The 16162-nt window shown below is 43.5% G+C and overlaps 1 protein-coding gene across 1 annotated transcript; it reads right to left on the reverse strand.

Moving 5' to 3' along the window:
* Positions 1 to 325: 325 nt before the first annotated feature.
* On the reverse strand, positions 326 to 3885 carry LOC120658110 (CASP-like protein 1D1). Its single transcript, XM_039936326.1, has 3 exons — positions 3581 to 3885; positions 2732 to 2858; positions 326 to 836 (listed from the first exon to the last, which is right to left on the reverse strand). The coding sequence occupies exons 1-3, from the start codon at positions 3820 to 3822 to the stop codon at positions 615 to 617; spliced, it is 591 nt and encodes a 196-aa protein (XP_039792260.1). The 5' UTR covers positions 3823 to 3885; the 3' UTR covers positions 326 to 614.
* Between the last annotated feature and the right edge of the window lie 12277 nt (positions 3886 to 16162).

Consider the following 16162-nt stretch of genomic DNA (forward strand, 5'->3'; position numbering starts at 1 on the left):
GAGACCAGCAAATCCGGCGGCGCAAGGGCTGGATCGGCTCGCCGCCAGGCCGGATCCGCGCTGACGATGCTCCTGCGCGCCGCCATGCCGAGGTCCCTAGCGCCGTCCCGCCCCGGCGTCCGAGCCCTCCACGGGACGAATCACCCTGCCGTCGCCTTTCTCGCCGGCCGTCGGGCTTCCGGTGACCTGCTCGAGCGACGGCGAGGGGGGAGGCGGCGGGGACTAGAACAGCGGCGTGAGGGAGCCCCCTAGTCGCCTTGCGGGAGCGACACAGGGGGCGGAGGGGGGGACCAGGCTTTTTCGGACAGAAAGATACAACGGTAAATAATGAAACGAGGACTGCCATAATACAGAATTTACACGGCAAATAAACGATGGATGGCCCGAAAACAACTGAGAGTGAGGCAAACAACAACTGTATACACACGATGCAATAGATCATCTCTACATTCTTCCCCTGCAATCAGCTACACCAGATGGCATGTCAGTCATCAACTTATCATCACGTACAACATCATGGATGCCAACGGGAAATACACGCAAACTGGCCTGGACAGCACCATGGATTCCGAGCAGTCATTGTCCCCGGCCGGCGATGCTCTGATGATCGATCATCAGCGGCTGCGGCGGTAGAGGGAGTAGGCGTTGAGGGCGGCGAGGAGGACGAGTATGATGGAGGCGATGAGGGCGAGGATGATGGAGCTGCCGATATGGCGGCAGAACTTGCCGTAGGTGTCGCAGATCTTGTTCCACCGGGTGTGCGAGTTGCCCTTGAGCCCTATCCACGCCACGCCGCCGCCCGAGCCCATCGCCGAGGCCATCACCGCCGCGTAGAACTGCCGTGCAAGAACGCGCAAAAACAGGAATTAAATACGTTTCGCCATGGTCGCTCGCCGGCTTGCTCTTCAATGCTGATGTTAACTCTTCGACGAAATTTCAAAGATGGGCCCAGCGATCTTGGTTTTGCTACATATACTCCCCCATCAAGGGGGGTGTGCTCCATCAGTTGCTAGCTCACATACTACCACTATTAGATTTGACTTTGCCCAATTTTTTCGCCAGTATTTTGGTACACATGTCATCACATATATATATCTATATAGTTCATTGTTTATTTATCATACTAGTAGAGGTTTGTGGCACGTGTTTAAAGAACAATTATATTAAAAATAACACAGATTTAAAGAATAATTATATTTAAAAATAATATGATACTCAAAATTGATGATATAACAAAGTAAAGTTGTATTACATCAATCGATTACTAAAACAACTAAATTCTACTAAAAAAACTAATTACGGACCGCAAAGTGCATTAAGAAGGCACGAACGCTATGTGGGTACACGTAGAAGGCTAGGTGAAAAAAAAACATGAGTTTTGGAGGAAAGATTGGTATTTTTTTAATGCATCCATTGGGTGTATCTGACATGCATATGTTTATACTTTTATATTTATATTATATTTATGGATATAAAAGGTCCAACTTACATAAGTATCACTTATTCACTTATATAAAATGAAGTACTATCACACCATGCATGATTCCTCGCGTGCAAATAAATCCCAAAGCAAAGCAAGCAGCATAGTAAATTGTGCCTACCTTGAATCGAAGCAAAGCTCCCTTGTACTATACGAATCAAAATCATTCAAGTCTAAGGATCCAAAGGAAGCCACAGCTACACGTCCAAGGATCATTCAAGTCTATTTATAAAATTGTGACATCTTGTACATGATTTTGATTCAGATGGAAGAAGCGGTGGTTCTACCATTATATATTTTGAACTCACTATATATTTAACCTCTCTTCCATTTATAAAATTGAGTAAAGATGAACCCTCTCATCCACGGGGAAAAAATATAGTAAATGGAAAGAGGTTCCTGCAGAGATTGCCAAGAAAAAGGAATAATCAATCCAAATGAATGGAAAGAGGTGTCATTGCCAATCCAAAACAAATGGAAGAGAGGTGTCAGCCGTGATTGTCAATCAAAACTAATGGAAGGAGTCATCGCTGATTGCTAAAAGGGAGGAATTGCCAATCCAAACAATTGGAAAGCATTATGCGGGTAGGGTGGGTGGGTATGGTATTAGCTTTTTGGTAGAAACATTTTCCTTCTATCAAAAAATGAGTCTCCACCTCCTTTCGTCAAACTTTTTGGCCTGACAAGTGGGACCTCCGTGAGAGGTACGGTGAGTCTAATTTTAGTGAGAAAGGGTTTCAATTGTTTTAATTTTTATAGTATAGAAAAGCATCTATCTTTAATTCCTGGCAAAAAAAATATATACTAGCCAGAAAAACTAACGTTTCGGAGACTGCAAAAATGAGCTACATGCAAGTCTAGCTTGTTAGCTGTCTGAAACGTCAGCTTTTGCTGAATGCAAGGGAAACCTACATCTGGCCTGGTAATAATAAGTATTAATAACTACTATATTTTTATGTTAAATAAATTGAAACTTACTGCCGTCACCAAAATATTTTGTTCCAAGCAAGGTCATCATAGGATCTGCTAGAGCTAAAGCGAACCGGCCATGAGTCACCATGCCATGCATCAAAGAAGGGAAATAAAGAAAACAAGTTGAGGGAGAAATATATAGGGATAGAGTCAGAGAGTTGCACCTAAAGGGTAAAAATATTGTTTGAAATATCGATCTTATGAAAATCATGTCATGTATATATTAAGAAGATCGTATGCTGTTAATGAAGTCGTCGTAATTATTAACCAGGCGCTCACCACATCGAGCAGGAGGAGGATGAAGAGGGTCCTGGCGGTGGAGGCCGAGCCCCAGATGAGCCTCAGCGAGCCGAGCGCCGTCAGCAGGCTGTAAAGGCACGTCACGCACAGCGCCACCAGCAGGTATCTACATACATACGTGGCGAGCGAGACATCACAAAGACGAAGAGTCAGAAACCAAAGGGATGATCAGCGCAAGTGATCGATCAGCAGCGAGCGAACGAAGAAGCAACAAACACTGCTAGAAAAAGAGTCATTCGTCCACCTCCAATTAGTACCGGTTGCTTTAAACCCGGTACTAATGCCAATTTAGTACCGGTTCTGTAACACAGTGTCTTCCGGAGGCATTTAGTACCGGGCCATAACACCACCCGGTACTAAATGCTATCATTTAGTACCGGTTGGTGTTATGACCCGGTATTAAATGGCTCCCGGGGCCTCCCAACCATTTAGTACCGGGCTGTAACACCACCCGGTACTAAATGCCATCATTTTAGTACCGGGTGGTGTTACGGCCCGGTACTAAATGGTTATGGCCTGGTACTAAATGGTTCGTCCTGATTACATCAAAAGGATAGCATCTTCTATCCACTCACATGTGCTGTGTGGGTGGGATGGTAGAGGCCACATATCACAAGTTCGAATCCCGGTGCACGCACAGTTATCCCGATGTATTTTTTCTAAAGATTGGTACATTTAGTACCGGACACTGCGACCGGTACTAAACGGTTGTCCATTTAGTACCGGCCAGCCGGTACCGGCTGCCCCAGCCGGTACTAACGGCGGCATGCGCCCGGTACTAATGGAGCTTTTTCTTGTAGTGAAATGCTGAGCAGCAGCTACACTCACATGAGCGCCGGCGAGTGGTTGAACTTGGCGACCATGGGCACGACGGCGCGCAGCACGGGGACGGGAACCAGCACGGTCTGCTTGGCGGTGGGCAGCAGTACGAGCGCCGCCAGCGTCACCGCGAAGAGGAGCGCCCGCAGGGCCAGCTCCGCGCCGGGGAACCCGCGGCCGCCAACCGCCGGAGCGGGGGGCGCCGCGGCCTTGCCGGACTCCGCCGTCGTGACGTCGCCCCCGGTGGCCATGCCTACTAGCTAGCTAGCTCCGCGCGTGCACTACCTAGTAGCGTAGCTGCAGAAGCTGTGGGGCGTGGTGGTCGAGCTGCGGCACACGGCTGCGCGCTATATAGCCGCGCGCCGGCCGGGCGGGCGGCTGGGGACTCTCGGGTGGCACTGGCAGCGGCACACGACGACACGAGGGCACGTGAGAACGCGACGTCAACTTGTTGCGATACGGGGATGGTGCGCATGAGGCACGAGGCAGGTGCCGGCCGCGGGAGTCTAGCGGTGTGGATGATTTTTTTCTAATTTGTTCCCATTAGCTGGAGCCTGGAGGGGCCTGGAGCTGGGTGGATTAGTCTCTGGCTCTGCCAGTGAGGCAGTGACTGCTACTCCAATGGTATTGTATGCTGTTGCGATAAGAGCAACTCCAGGAGGCTCAAAATAAATTCTTCTCTTGAATTTAAAAGTTGGAATAAATAGCCACACTTTAGTAGACGCTTTACTAAAAACTTCCATTTTTAGGAGGCTTCCGAATCTCTTAGTCCATCTTAATTTTACATAGAGGGTGTCTTGGGAGCCCCCTATCCAGTCACAAATAGGTCTCACCTTTGAGATCAAAAGAGGAGGGTGAGATTTAGAGATCACTATTGTGGTTAAGATAAAAAAACTAGCTCTTCAAAAAATAAAGGGAGCCTTTACTTAAGAAGTAGAGGGTCTGATTTGCTCTAAGCATGCATTATGTACGTGTGACATGATTAGGGTGAATGCATTAGGGAAACCTACATCTGGCCTGGTAATAATAAGTATTAATAACTACTATATTTTTATGTTAAATAAATTGAAACCTACTGCCGTCGCCAAAATATTTAGTTCCAAGCAAGGTTGTAGGATGTACTAGAGCTAAAGCGAACCGGCCACTACTACAAAAACGTTGATTTGTCCCGGTTGGGAAACCGCTGTTGTCCCGGTTTCCCAACCGGGAACGCCAGTTCGGGACAAAAGGGGGTGCCCTTTTGTCCCGGATCTGGCAACCGGGACAAAAGAGGACCTTTTGTCCCGGTTGGTAACACCAACCGGGACAAAAGGTGCAGCCAGCGCCCACGTGGCTGGCGCATCCTTTTGTCCCGGTTGGTGTTACCAACAGGGACAAAAGGTCTTTTTTTTCATGTTTTTCTTTTCTCAGTTCTTTTTCTATTTCAATTATACTTTTGCATTTCAATTAAACTTATGTATTGGAATTCAGTGTGTATGATCTCCACTAATATATACATATATATATAGTTACTTATATATTATTTTTCCTAGATAGTTTTCATATATAAATTAATTCACTTATATATATATATGTATACACATATCTATACATGTGAATTCCTTTACATATGAAAATGTCTAGGACCAATATTATATAAATATATATATATATACACATATATATTATTGGAGTGCTTATATATATAATACATACATACTCCATTATATTTGCATAGGTATATTCGTTCTTAATTACATAGTAGAATTCGCCTTTTGGAAATTTAATACATACATACATACTCATAAATAGAAATTTAATACATAGACACACATATATATTTACATAGTTATATTCGTTCTTAATTACATATATACGCGTATATTGTCATATTTGCTGTGATTGTCAATATTAGATATTCCATCATAGTAGAATTCGCCTTTTGGATCGAGGACTTGCTCAACAATAAATCCGGAGAATTGTTCTTGAATCGCCATAATCTTTTCTTCCGGTATGAGTTTATCGCGCATCTCCCCGACCTATGGAAAAAGAGGATAATTAATTTCGACTAATTAAAATACGAGTTCAAATATTAACAAATTTTTTACTTACTTCCTCCTCCCAATCTGTCCAGCCCTTTGGAGGACATACCAGACCATGGATGTTCTCGCATACATAATATGCGCACAATACAGTGCCTGGTTTCTGCCTCATACACTTTAAGAGAGAAGAAATTATTAGGTATTTACATGAATATATAATAAAAGTAATGAAACGTGCAACGAATCATCCAAGTGTGTACCGGAAAATCTGTCTTGATCTTCAATTCCTTGTCAAATTTGCCTAGATGATTTTTAGCGAATTCTTTCCAAACCCTGTGCATGATTAGAACAATTATAGTCAAGTAACAAAGTGATTCAAATTATCGGTCACCGACGGAGTAGTGGTAGAATTACTTTTTCATCATGTTAAGAAGATTTTCGTATTGTTCTGGAGGTCTCCTTAATGAGTCCATAACCACGAGTAGGCTCTTCTCGGGAATTATGACAATTAGGACCCAGTGTTCACTGCAAGATTATACGGAGGCAGTTCTTGGTAGTTAAGGTTTAAACAATTCGATTACAGAATAGAAAGAGTTAGACGGAAGGAATCACTCACGCAAAGTTGTAAGGAAACAATATCATTTGCTTGTTGTGATGAACGCTTATGTACTTGAACAAGTTTTGGAATATCTCATCAGTATTGTCGCGTAGAAGCCTCCAATTACAAGTAATTGGGTCGATGAAGCCGAGGTGAGAGTATCCCTTTCTTCTGCAAGTATGTATCTTCATTCTACATGATACCGAATAAATCAAGAGATCAGTATGTTGAGATCATGCAAAACAATACGTAAGGAGACTAAAATACATACAGAACCCACAAGCCGACCATAGAGATGTCGAGGGCCTCCTGATGGAATAGTTGGTAAATTTCTTCCCAGTTTATCCATATAATGGCCTCCCCCCATAAGAAATCGTCATCTTTAATCTTTGCGCCCTGCATGAAGATGCAATCGGCCATCGCACGCATGTAGTGCTGGTGCAGCTTATACATTTGCGTTCGAAGCTACTTCGGGGGGTACAAGAGTTTTGCCGATCTCAAACGTCCATTTGACGACCACATCGGCCTTTGGAATATCTTCTCCCCCTGCAATCTGAGCGGCCGTCAGGTTTGATTCTTTCAAAAATGTAACAAAGTCTTGTTCTTGCATCGTCTGTCCCACTACGAGAGGCTCTATTGATTGTTTCTTTTGGGCTCCGAGCTGTGGAACGTCGGACGACGACGACTTTGATTGTCTCTTCTTTTTCTCAGTAGTTTTGATAATTGTGCGTTCGTAGTCTGAAGGGGGTCTCTCGGAATGAATTTTCTCTTATTTGCTTCGCACATTCCCTTAAAAAATTTCAAATCTATCGGATTTATGACTTTCTCGGGCTCCGGCTTGAAGTGCTCTTTAACTCTTTCTTGAGTTATCCGATCGCATTCTTCAAGGCTCATGTCCCAGGGTTTAATAGGCGCCTCCTTGGTTTTCTTCTTCTTTTCCTTCTTCTTTGGAGGCTCCTTAGCCGGTGCAGCTACCTTCTTTGCCGGCGGCCGTTTCTGCTTCTTTGCCGGCGGCAGAGGGGGTGACCATGGAGGCGACGGTGACGCTTGAGTGTTCATCGGCGCATGAGATGATGGTGATGGAGAATGTGCCGGTGAACCTTGCCAAGACAGTGCTGCCCTTGGGGAGTTTTGCGGAGATGCCGGTCTTGGAGAGGCATGCTGAGATGCCAGTCTTGGTGTTTGATCATCCAACTTTAGGACAATGTAGCGCTTATCCCATAGGATGTAACCATGAATGGCTTCTGCTAGTGTCCTCTCCCCATCGCCTCCAGGAATATCAAGCTCGAGCGTCTCCCAACCCTGGCACACCTGCTCCACGCCAACTCTTGTGTATCTAGGCGGAATTTGCTGCCCGTGGTACACGTCGCCTGGTTCGGTTGGCATGGCGGTACCGTACGCAACAGTGAACATTAAGTTCTTAACGGCAGTCTGCAGGTCACAAGGTGTCCGGTGGGTGATCTCATCCACTGGAAATCGCTGCGGGGCCGACGCTTCAACTGCGGCCTGGATCCCCGTGGGCTCAGCGGCGGCGACGTCTGTGGAAGCGCATCTGCTTTTCCGCTGAGACAGGTGATCGGCTGTGACACTAGGCTCTGGAGGCAACGTTTGCGCTTGCTGTTGCTGGCTCATTGCTACGGCCACTTGGCGTTGAACCTCTTCCTCCAGTCTTTGATCGTGTGACATGAGCCGTTCCTCTAGCCTTCGCAAGTGCTCCCGCTCATCATTCTTTCTTCTTTGCCGGCTTCTATATGAATCAATGTAATCCCTGAACCCATACTTCCACGGAACCACGCCTTTGCCTCTTGTGCGGCCCGGATGCTCTGGATTCCGAAGGGCGTAAGTCAGCTCGTCCCTCTCTCTATCTGGCTTAAATGTTCCCTCGGCCGCTGCTTGTATGGCCTCCTGTAGTCTCTGGGCTGCTCGCTGGATGTTTGGCCCATAGACGCAGTCACCAGTCAATGTGTCCAAGCTTCCCCCGTGACCATAAAACCAGGTCCTTGACCTTTCAGGCCAGTTCATGGTCGCAGGTTGGATACCTCTGTCAAGCAGATCCTGCTCCATCTTCTCCCATTTGGGTACTGCAAGCTTGTAGCCTCCTTGGCCTAGAGTGTGATGGTACACTTTCTTCGAGGCGTTGTCTTTGGCCTTCTGCACCTTCTGAAGCCCAAACTCTGAAGACTTGTATTCCACAAATGCATCCCAGTGACCCCTGAGTTTTTTGAGCTCGCCGGTAAATACGGTTGTGGTCCCGGTCTTGATATATTTCTTCGTCAAAATTTTCTTGAATGATCGCAGCTGTTCGGCCATCTTACTCAGGGTCCAGTGCTTGCATATCTCTTCGGATTCAGCTGGAACCGTGAAGTTTTTCTTAAGCTCCCGCCAGCACCATTCTTTTTCTCTTTCGGGTACCGCATCCCATTCCTCGCTTGGATTGGAAGCTTTCCAGAGCCTGAAGCTGATCGGGATGTTGTCCCTGACAAAACATCCGGATTGTCTTATGAATTTTTTGGCGGCAGCTTCTGGAGCGATCGGTTCGCCATCTGGACCAACTTCCGTTATAATGAACCGCCCTTCCAGTTTTTTTGTTGGGCCTCGCTTCGTCTTTTTCTGCTGCGACGATGATCCAGACGGCTATAAAAAACATTCATAGTATTCATATAGATTCAGATGAAAATATGATTGTCACTACAAATAATTATAGTTGTGATATGTACATTAGCACTTTGTTCAGCAGCAGCGTCATCCTGAATAGATGGTGCCTCAATTCCATCACCGGACATATTCAAATATATGTCGGTATTGCTGCCATCATCAGCTTGTTCAGCGACATCTCCTTGACCTTCCCCAATCATATTCAACAAGAACTGTTCGTCTTCCGCGTCTGTGTGTCGCGGGTCCATCGTAACTAAAATATGAATACAAATAAAACCCTTAAAAAATTATCTAAATAATCCACATATTTGCGAGCATTTGACTAAGTACCGATCGATGGACGAGGTCGAGTAATATTCTCTAAGTAATTCAAGAAATAAACTTGAAATATTCTATCGATAATTTCACTAAATACCGATCGATGGATGAGGTCGAGAAATATTCTCTAAGTAATTCAAAAAATATACACGAAATATTCTATCTATAATTTCACTAAGTATCGACTGTGAAATATTCTAGACGGTTTTTTCACTAAGTAATTCAAGAAATATACATGAAATATTTAAAAGAAATTTAAATTCACTTTACACATACATACATACATACATACATACATTTAAAAATTTGTAAATATACCTTTATTTACACAACAAATTATGATTTCACTCTTAACAACAAATTATGATTTCACTCTAAATAACATGAACTCTAAATTATGATTTCAAATTATGAGCATGTCCCAAAGTTACATGAGTGTAGCTTCCTAGCTACTGAAAATGAGCCATAATTGGTCGACGATGTCGATCTCAGTGCTGCAAACACTCGACACACTCTGAAAACTAAAAATTAAAGAACATTGGGGAACTATACAGAGGCAGGAGCTTCCCAACGTAGCGAGAGGTTCTGGGGTTCAATGGAATGGAGAAGGTGTTGAGGGGACTCTCGTAGTAGGACGATCTTTTAGGAGATGAAACCTCGGTGTCAAATGCAGTGGGATTCGGCCTTTCTCCACTATGATTCCATCTATTTTTAGGTACAGGCAGCTTTAGTAGTTTATGTACCAGGCTGCATTACTTTTACCTTTTAGGTAACAAATGTATTGTTGAATGATTGATCGCTCTTATACTAGTTTACCATGCTTCTTAGTACACAATTCTCGTAATTTTCTAGACCTTCATTGATCCTGTACAATGCTAAATTAACCATATAATTTGCTACTTTCTTTGAATTGTGCCGATTTCATCAGGTTCTTTTGTTGTGGTTGATTTTATGGACTTAGGTCTAAGTAGCACGAAACTAAAAGTTTTTTTATTAGTAAATGTTATAGAAAATTTATGGATCCATGTTACTTACTTGCCAAGAGTTTTCTTTCTAGTAAATCGAAGTCAGCAATTTACGTCAATTAAGTTGGACCCTGAATGTTATTATAGTAAATTCATAGATTCATGTCAATTACTTATCAATAATTTTTCTCTCATGCAGATCATAATTAGAAAGTTATGTTAGTCATTGTTGTGGCACTGTAAGTTTGACAGATGATTTACACGGTGCATTTGTGTCCGTGAGCTTATTTCCTTCCATTACAGTACTCATAATAATAGTTTACCATAGCTTTCCATTTAGTTGCGTAGTAGGAAGCTTAAGTCAGATTCAGGGTGAACACTATAATAGTTTTGTGAAGCCTCATTTCCTATTTGATGACCTAAATAATTAATATATTGTTTAACATTGTCCTTATTATTGGTGAGTTTAGGTAATGAGACCTCGGAAAAATACCAAGCATCAATGCACCTACATTTGAGAGCAGCAGAAGACAAGCATGGTGATTCTGTTAGTGCTCTGTGTTGGAGGGGACTCAGGAGATCGAGCTCTACCTTTGGGTACGCGGCGTGGGCTGGGATGGCCTGTAGCGGCGGGTCGACGGCGAGCAGGGGATGGTGGCGAGGGCGCGGCGTTACGGCGGCGGCGGTGGCTCTGGGCGGCGGCGACGTCGATGGCGGCGGTGCTCGGCTCGCGCGGTGGGGGGAGCAGGACGGCGGCGTGAGGTCGGGGCTCTGGGCGGCGGCGACATCGATGGCGGCGGTGCTCGGCTCGCGCGGTGGGGGGAGCAGGCCAGACGGCGCGGCGGCACCAGACGCTGATGAGAAACCAAGTGTTAGGGGAAGGTCCTTTTGTCCCGGGTGGTGGCTTCACCCGGGACAAAAGGGATTTTTGGGCGGGCCGGGAAAATTCCCAGCCCGCGGCCCACCTTTAGTCCCGGGTGGATCTACCACCCGGGACAAAAGGGTCCCGTTTTCCCTCGTTCCCGCCTAATGTTATGTTTGTTTTTGTTTCTTTTTACTTCTCTTTTAAAATTAGCTTTCATTTGTTAATTCAGTTAATAAAATTATGATTCCAAAAATTATGGAACAAAATTTCTTATCTCTATATAAACTTGATACACGCAACAAAAATAATTAATTTTCATTCAAGTGATTGGGTCAATGAAATATCTAACTTTTTTGAAATCATATTTGTTATTTTGACCATGCAAAAATATATTAGGTGAAATTTTTTTCAAACTGTTGATTTTCGACAGAAAGTGGATTCTATCACGATATTAATGTTTAAAAAGTGAATTTTAGATAAAATTAAGCAATTTCATGATATTAATGAGTAGTGTGTGAGTTTGAGAGATAGTGTGTGTTAGTGAGATTGTGTGTGTTAGTGAGAGAGTATAGTGTGTTAATGTGAATGTAATTTCATGAAATAAATAAAATTAGTTGAGTAATTAAGTGAAAAATATATAAAATAATATATATAACACATAAAGTATAATTGTACAGTACATATATAATAAAAGTATTCGAATTGCGATTATGTTTTTATACAATAATATAAAATGATTCAAGTACATGAAGGATTAGCGGTAACAGACTTTCTCTTCACAAATGTCCCTTGATTATGATCACGGCGCAAGTATGGAGCATCATCATTGGCTAGCAGGATGCATGGATCAGCATTTACTTCGAAAGGTGGAATGGCAACAAAATTATTATATTCTTCTGAAAAGTCTGTCTTGTCCTCCACTCCAACGATGTTTCTCTTTCCTGATAGAACTATGTGTCGCTTAGGCTCATCCTTTTGCTTGTTTATCCCCTTCTTTGGCTTGCTGGACATGTCCTTAATGTAGAAAACCTGAGCGACATCCTGGGCTAGGACAAATGGCTCGTCTCTATACCCAAGATTGTTGAGATCAACTATTGTCATCCCATACTCATCTTTTGTTACCCCTCCTCCAGATAGCTTAACCCATTGGCAACGAAATAGAGGCACCTTGAAATTGGGACCGTAATCCAGCTCCCATATCTCTTCAATGTAGCCGTAATATGTGTCTTTTTTTCCATTATTGTCCGTGGCATCCATACGAACACCGCTGTTTTGGTTGGTACTCTTTTTATCTTGGGCTATCGTATAAAATGTGTTTCCATTTATCTCGTACCCTTGGTATGTTAAGATATTCCAAGATGGCCCCCTAGCCAATAAGAACAGTTGTTCACTTATATCCATGTTATGCATTAGATGCTTCCGCAACCAACTGCAGAAAGTGTTCATGTGCTTACGTGTAATCCATGCCTCAGACTTTTCCGGGAAATTGGAGAGCAGAATTTTCTTGTGTTCCTCGATATATGGGTCAACCAATGATGATTGTTGAAGAACCGTATAATGCGCTTTCTTGAATGAGAAATCATCTGTGCATACATAAGATTTCTTTCCTAATATACCCTTTCCAGTTAGTCTCCCCTCATATCGCGATTCAGGGACTCCAATCGGTTTAAGGTCATCAATAAAGTCAACACAAAACTCAATGACCTCCTCAGTTCTGTAGGCACTGGCGATGCTTCCTTCTGGACGAGCTCTATTACGAACATATTTCTTGAGTACCCCCATGAACCTTTCGAATGGGAACATGTTGTGTAGAAATACTGGTCCGAGAATATCAATCTCTTTGACAAGGTGCACTAGAAGATGTGTCATGATGTTGAAGAAAGATGGTGGAAATATCAGCTCAAAGCCAACAAGACATTGCACCACACCGTTTTGCAGCTTTATCAAATTATCCGGGTCAATTATCTTCTGAGAAACTGCGTTGAGGAAGGCACATATCTTCACGATGGTTAACCGGACGTTATCAGGCAGAATCCCCCGCAGCACAACCGGAAGAAGTTCGGTCATAAGCACATGGCAGTCATGGGACTTGAGATTTGTAAATTTCTTCTCTGCCAAATTTAAGATTCCTTTTATATTGGATGAGTATCCAGATGGAACCTTTATATTGCTCAAGCAGTCAAACATGGTTTCTTTCTCTTCCTTGCTAAGAGTATAGCTGGCAGGACTTAAGTATTGTCGTCCATTATCTCGCTGTTGTGGATGTAAGGCATCTCGTTCTTCCATACGTTGCAATTCTTGACGTGCTTCTACTGTATCTTTTGTCTTTCCGTACACTCCCAAGAATGCTATCAGGTTGACGCAAAAATTCTTCGTGAGGTGCATCACATCAATTGCATGACGAACATCTAAGACTTCCCAATATGGTAGCTTCCAAAATATAGATTTCTTCTTCCACATGGGCGCCATTCCGTTTTCGTTCGGAACAGGTTGGCTACCAGATCCCTTTCCAAAAACAACTTCTAGATCTTTTACCATGTTGAAGACGTCTTTACCACTACGGTGCATCGGTTTTGTTCAGTGGTCCGCTTGGCCTTTGAAATGCTTGCCCTTCTTTCGTACCGCATGCCTGATGGGAAGAAATCGACGATGACCCATGTATACAACCTTCTTACAGTGAGTCAACCATATATTATCGGTATCATCTAAACAGTGTGTGCATGCTTTGTATCCCTTGTTCGAATGTCCTGACAAGTTACTAAGAGCAGGCCAGTCATTGATCGTTACGAACAGCAATGCTCGTAGGTTGAAGTTTTCCTGTTTGTATTCATCCCACATCCGTACACCTTCATCGCCCCAGAGCAATAAGAGTTCTTCGACCAATGGTCTTAGGTACACATCAATGTCATTTCCGGGCTGCTTTGGACCCGGGATAAGCACTGGCATCATGATGAACTTTCGTTTCATGCAGAGCCATGGTGGAAGATTGTACAGACAAAGAGTCACAGGCCAAGTGCTATGACCACTGCTCATCTCACCAAAAGGATTCATGTCATCCGTACTCAAACCGAACCTTATGTTTCTCGCATCCAAATCAAATTCAGGGTACGTTCTATCTATTTTTCTCCACTGCGACCCATCAGCGGGGTGTCTCAACATCGAGTCTTTCTTGCGTTCCTCTTTGTGCCATCGCATCAACTTAGCATTATCTTTATTTCTAAACAGACGCTTCAAACGTGGTATTATAGGCAAATACCACATGACCTTCGCAGGAACTCTCTTCCGGGGAGGCTCCCCCTCGACATCTCCAGGATCATCTTTTCTAATCTTGTAACGCAATGCACTGCATACGGGACATGCATCCAAATTCTCGTACTCGCCTCGGTAGAGGATGCAGTCATTGGGGCATGCATGTATCTTTTGCACTTCCAGTCCCAAAGGGCAAACAAGTTGTTTGGCTTCATACGTTGTGGCAGGCAATTCATTGTCCTTAGGAAGCATTTTTTTAACAAGTTTGAGTAATTCACCAAATCCCTTGTCGGATACACCATTTGTCGCCTTCCATTGCAGCAACTCCAAGGTGGTGCCAAGTTTCTTAAATCCATTTTGACAATCTGGGTACAACAACTTATGGTGGTCCTCTAACAACTTCTGGAACTTCAACCTCTCCATTTCACTCTCACAGTCTGCCTGCACATTGTGCAATGCCTGCCCCAGATCGTCGCTGGGATCATTTTCTGCTACATCTACTTCGGGCTCTTCCATGGGAATATCGTCATCGAATGCACCGATTCCAGCATTCCCGGGAAAGTGGTCGTCAAAATCTTCTTCTTCATTTTCTTCCATGGTAACCCCCTGTTCTCCGTGCTTCGTCCAACAAACATACTTCTTCATGAAACCATTTGCGAAAATGTGGCTGTGTAGGATTCTTGAAGATGAGTAATCCTTGTTATTGTTGCAATGAACACACGAGCAGCACATAAAACCATTCTGCTTGTTTGCCTCAGCCACAGACAAAAAATAATGCAGGCCATCAATGAATTCTTTCGAACGTCGGTCAGCATTGTACATCCATTGCCGGTCCATCTGCATTTTAAATAAATCGATTTGAATTCTTTACACATATCGAATAAATAAAATATATCAAACCCTCCAGCTGCTGAAGCCATATTTTACTGAAAAATACATTTATTTTCCACAAAATCATTAATCCTCAAGAAATCTCTAATTAATTGAAAGAAATCTCTATAACTTCTAATTACTTTGACACCCTTCAGTTCCAGGAGTACACTCTTTTCAATATCCAGAAACCCTTTAGAAGAAAAATAAACCCTTATTTCTGAAAATATATATGTCAGTAACCTCAACCCTGCGGTGATGACACTGCCTTTCGGGGGGACACGGTGCGGTACAAGGATGTCACCAATCGGCTAGTCGCAGCACCAACATTTACGATTAATAGGCACAGCACTTGGCACAGGCAGCATGCTCTCAGTACAACAGCGGGCATGCTGACTGCGTCAAATGCTGTCTTCTTATCAATCGGAAGTGCTGGTGATGCGACCAACCGATTTGCGACGTCCTTATAGCGCATCGTGTATCCCTGAAAGGTAGTGCCATCACCGTTGGATGGAGATTAACGACGTATACTTGTTTCGAAATAAAGATTTTTTTAGCTTCTAGATGGTTTCAATGTGAGCCTGATTAAATACATCACTAGAGTGTCAAAATAATCCATTCATAATACAAAAAATTCTATAATATACTCATTTCATTAATTCATTCATGAATAAAAAAATCAACTATCCACAATATGGTCATATATACAAGTACATCACATGAAGTGTCTACACTCATTCTAAAAATTTGTACTATCCACATACTCATCTAAATCTAAAAGAAAATCACACCTACATATGCAATCTAGCTAGCTAAATGTCCAAGAAATGAGCTAGCTACACATTTTCTCTATTTCTAAAGCATGAAATGAGCTATACAAGCCAAGGAAGAAGAGAAAAACAAGCTCCAAACCTTTAGCGCCGATGGATGGATGGGGAATCAAAGATCTTCACAAATGTGATGAAGAAATGAGCAAGAACTCCTCTATATCCCGAGCCAAGAACAGCAAGAAAACAAGTGAGCTGAATGGCTCGGGCGGGGGGAGAGGGA

Source organism: Panicum virgatum, chromosome 2N (genome assembly GCF_016808335.1).
Source record: "Panicum virgatum strain AP13 chromosome 2N, P.virgatum_v5, whole genome shotgun sequence".
Classification (NCBI taxonomy): Eukaryota; Viridiplantae; Streptophyta; class Magnoliopsida; order Poales; family Poaceae; genus Panicum; species Panicum virgatum.

Excerpts from the sequence above, each read along its gene's own strand:
- LOC120658110 (XM_039936326.1), bottom strand. The coding sequence starts at position 3,822 with ATGGCCACCGGGGGCGACGTCACGACGGCGGAGTCCGGCAAGGCCGCG. Across the intron at positions 2,859-3,580 it reads AACCACTCGCCGGCGCTCAT|ATACCTGCTGGTGGCGCTGT; the intron begins GTGAGTGTAGCT and ends GTATGTATGTAG. Across the intron at positions 837-2,731 it reads TCCTCCTCCTGCTCGATGTG|TTCTACGCGGCGGTGATGGC; the intron begins GTGAGCGCCTGG and ends CTTGCACGGCAG.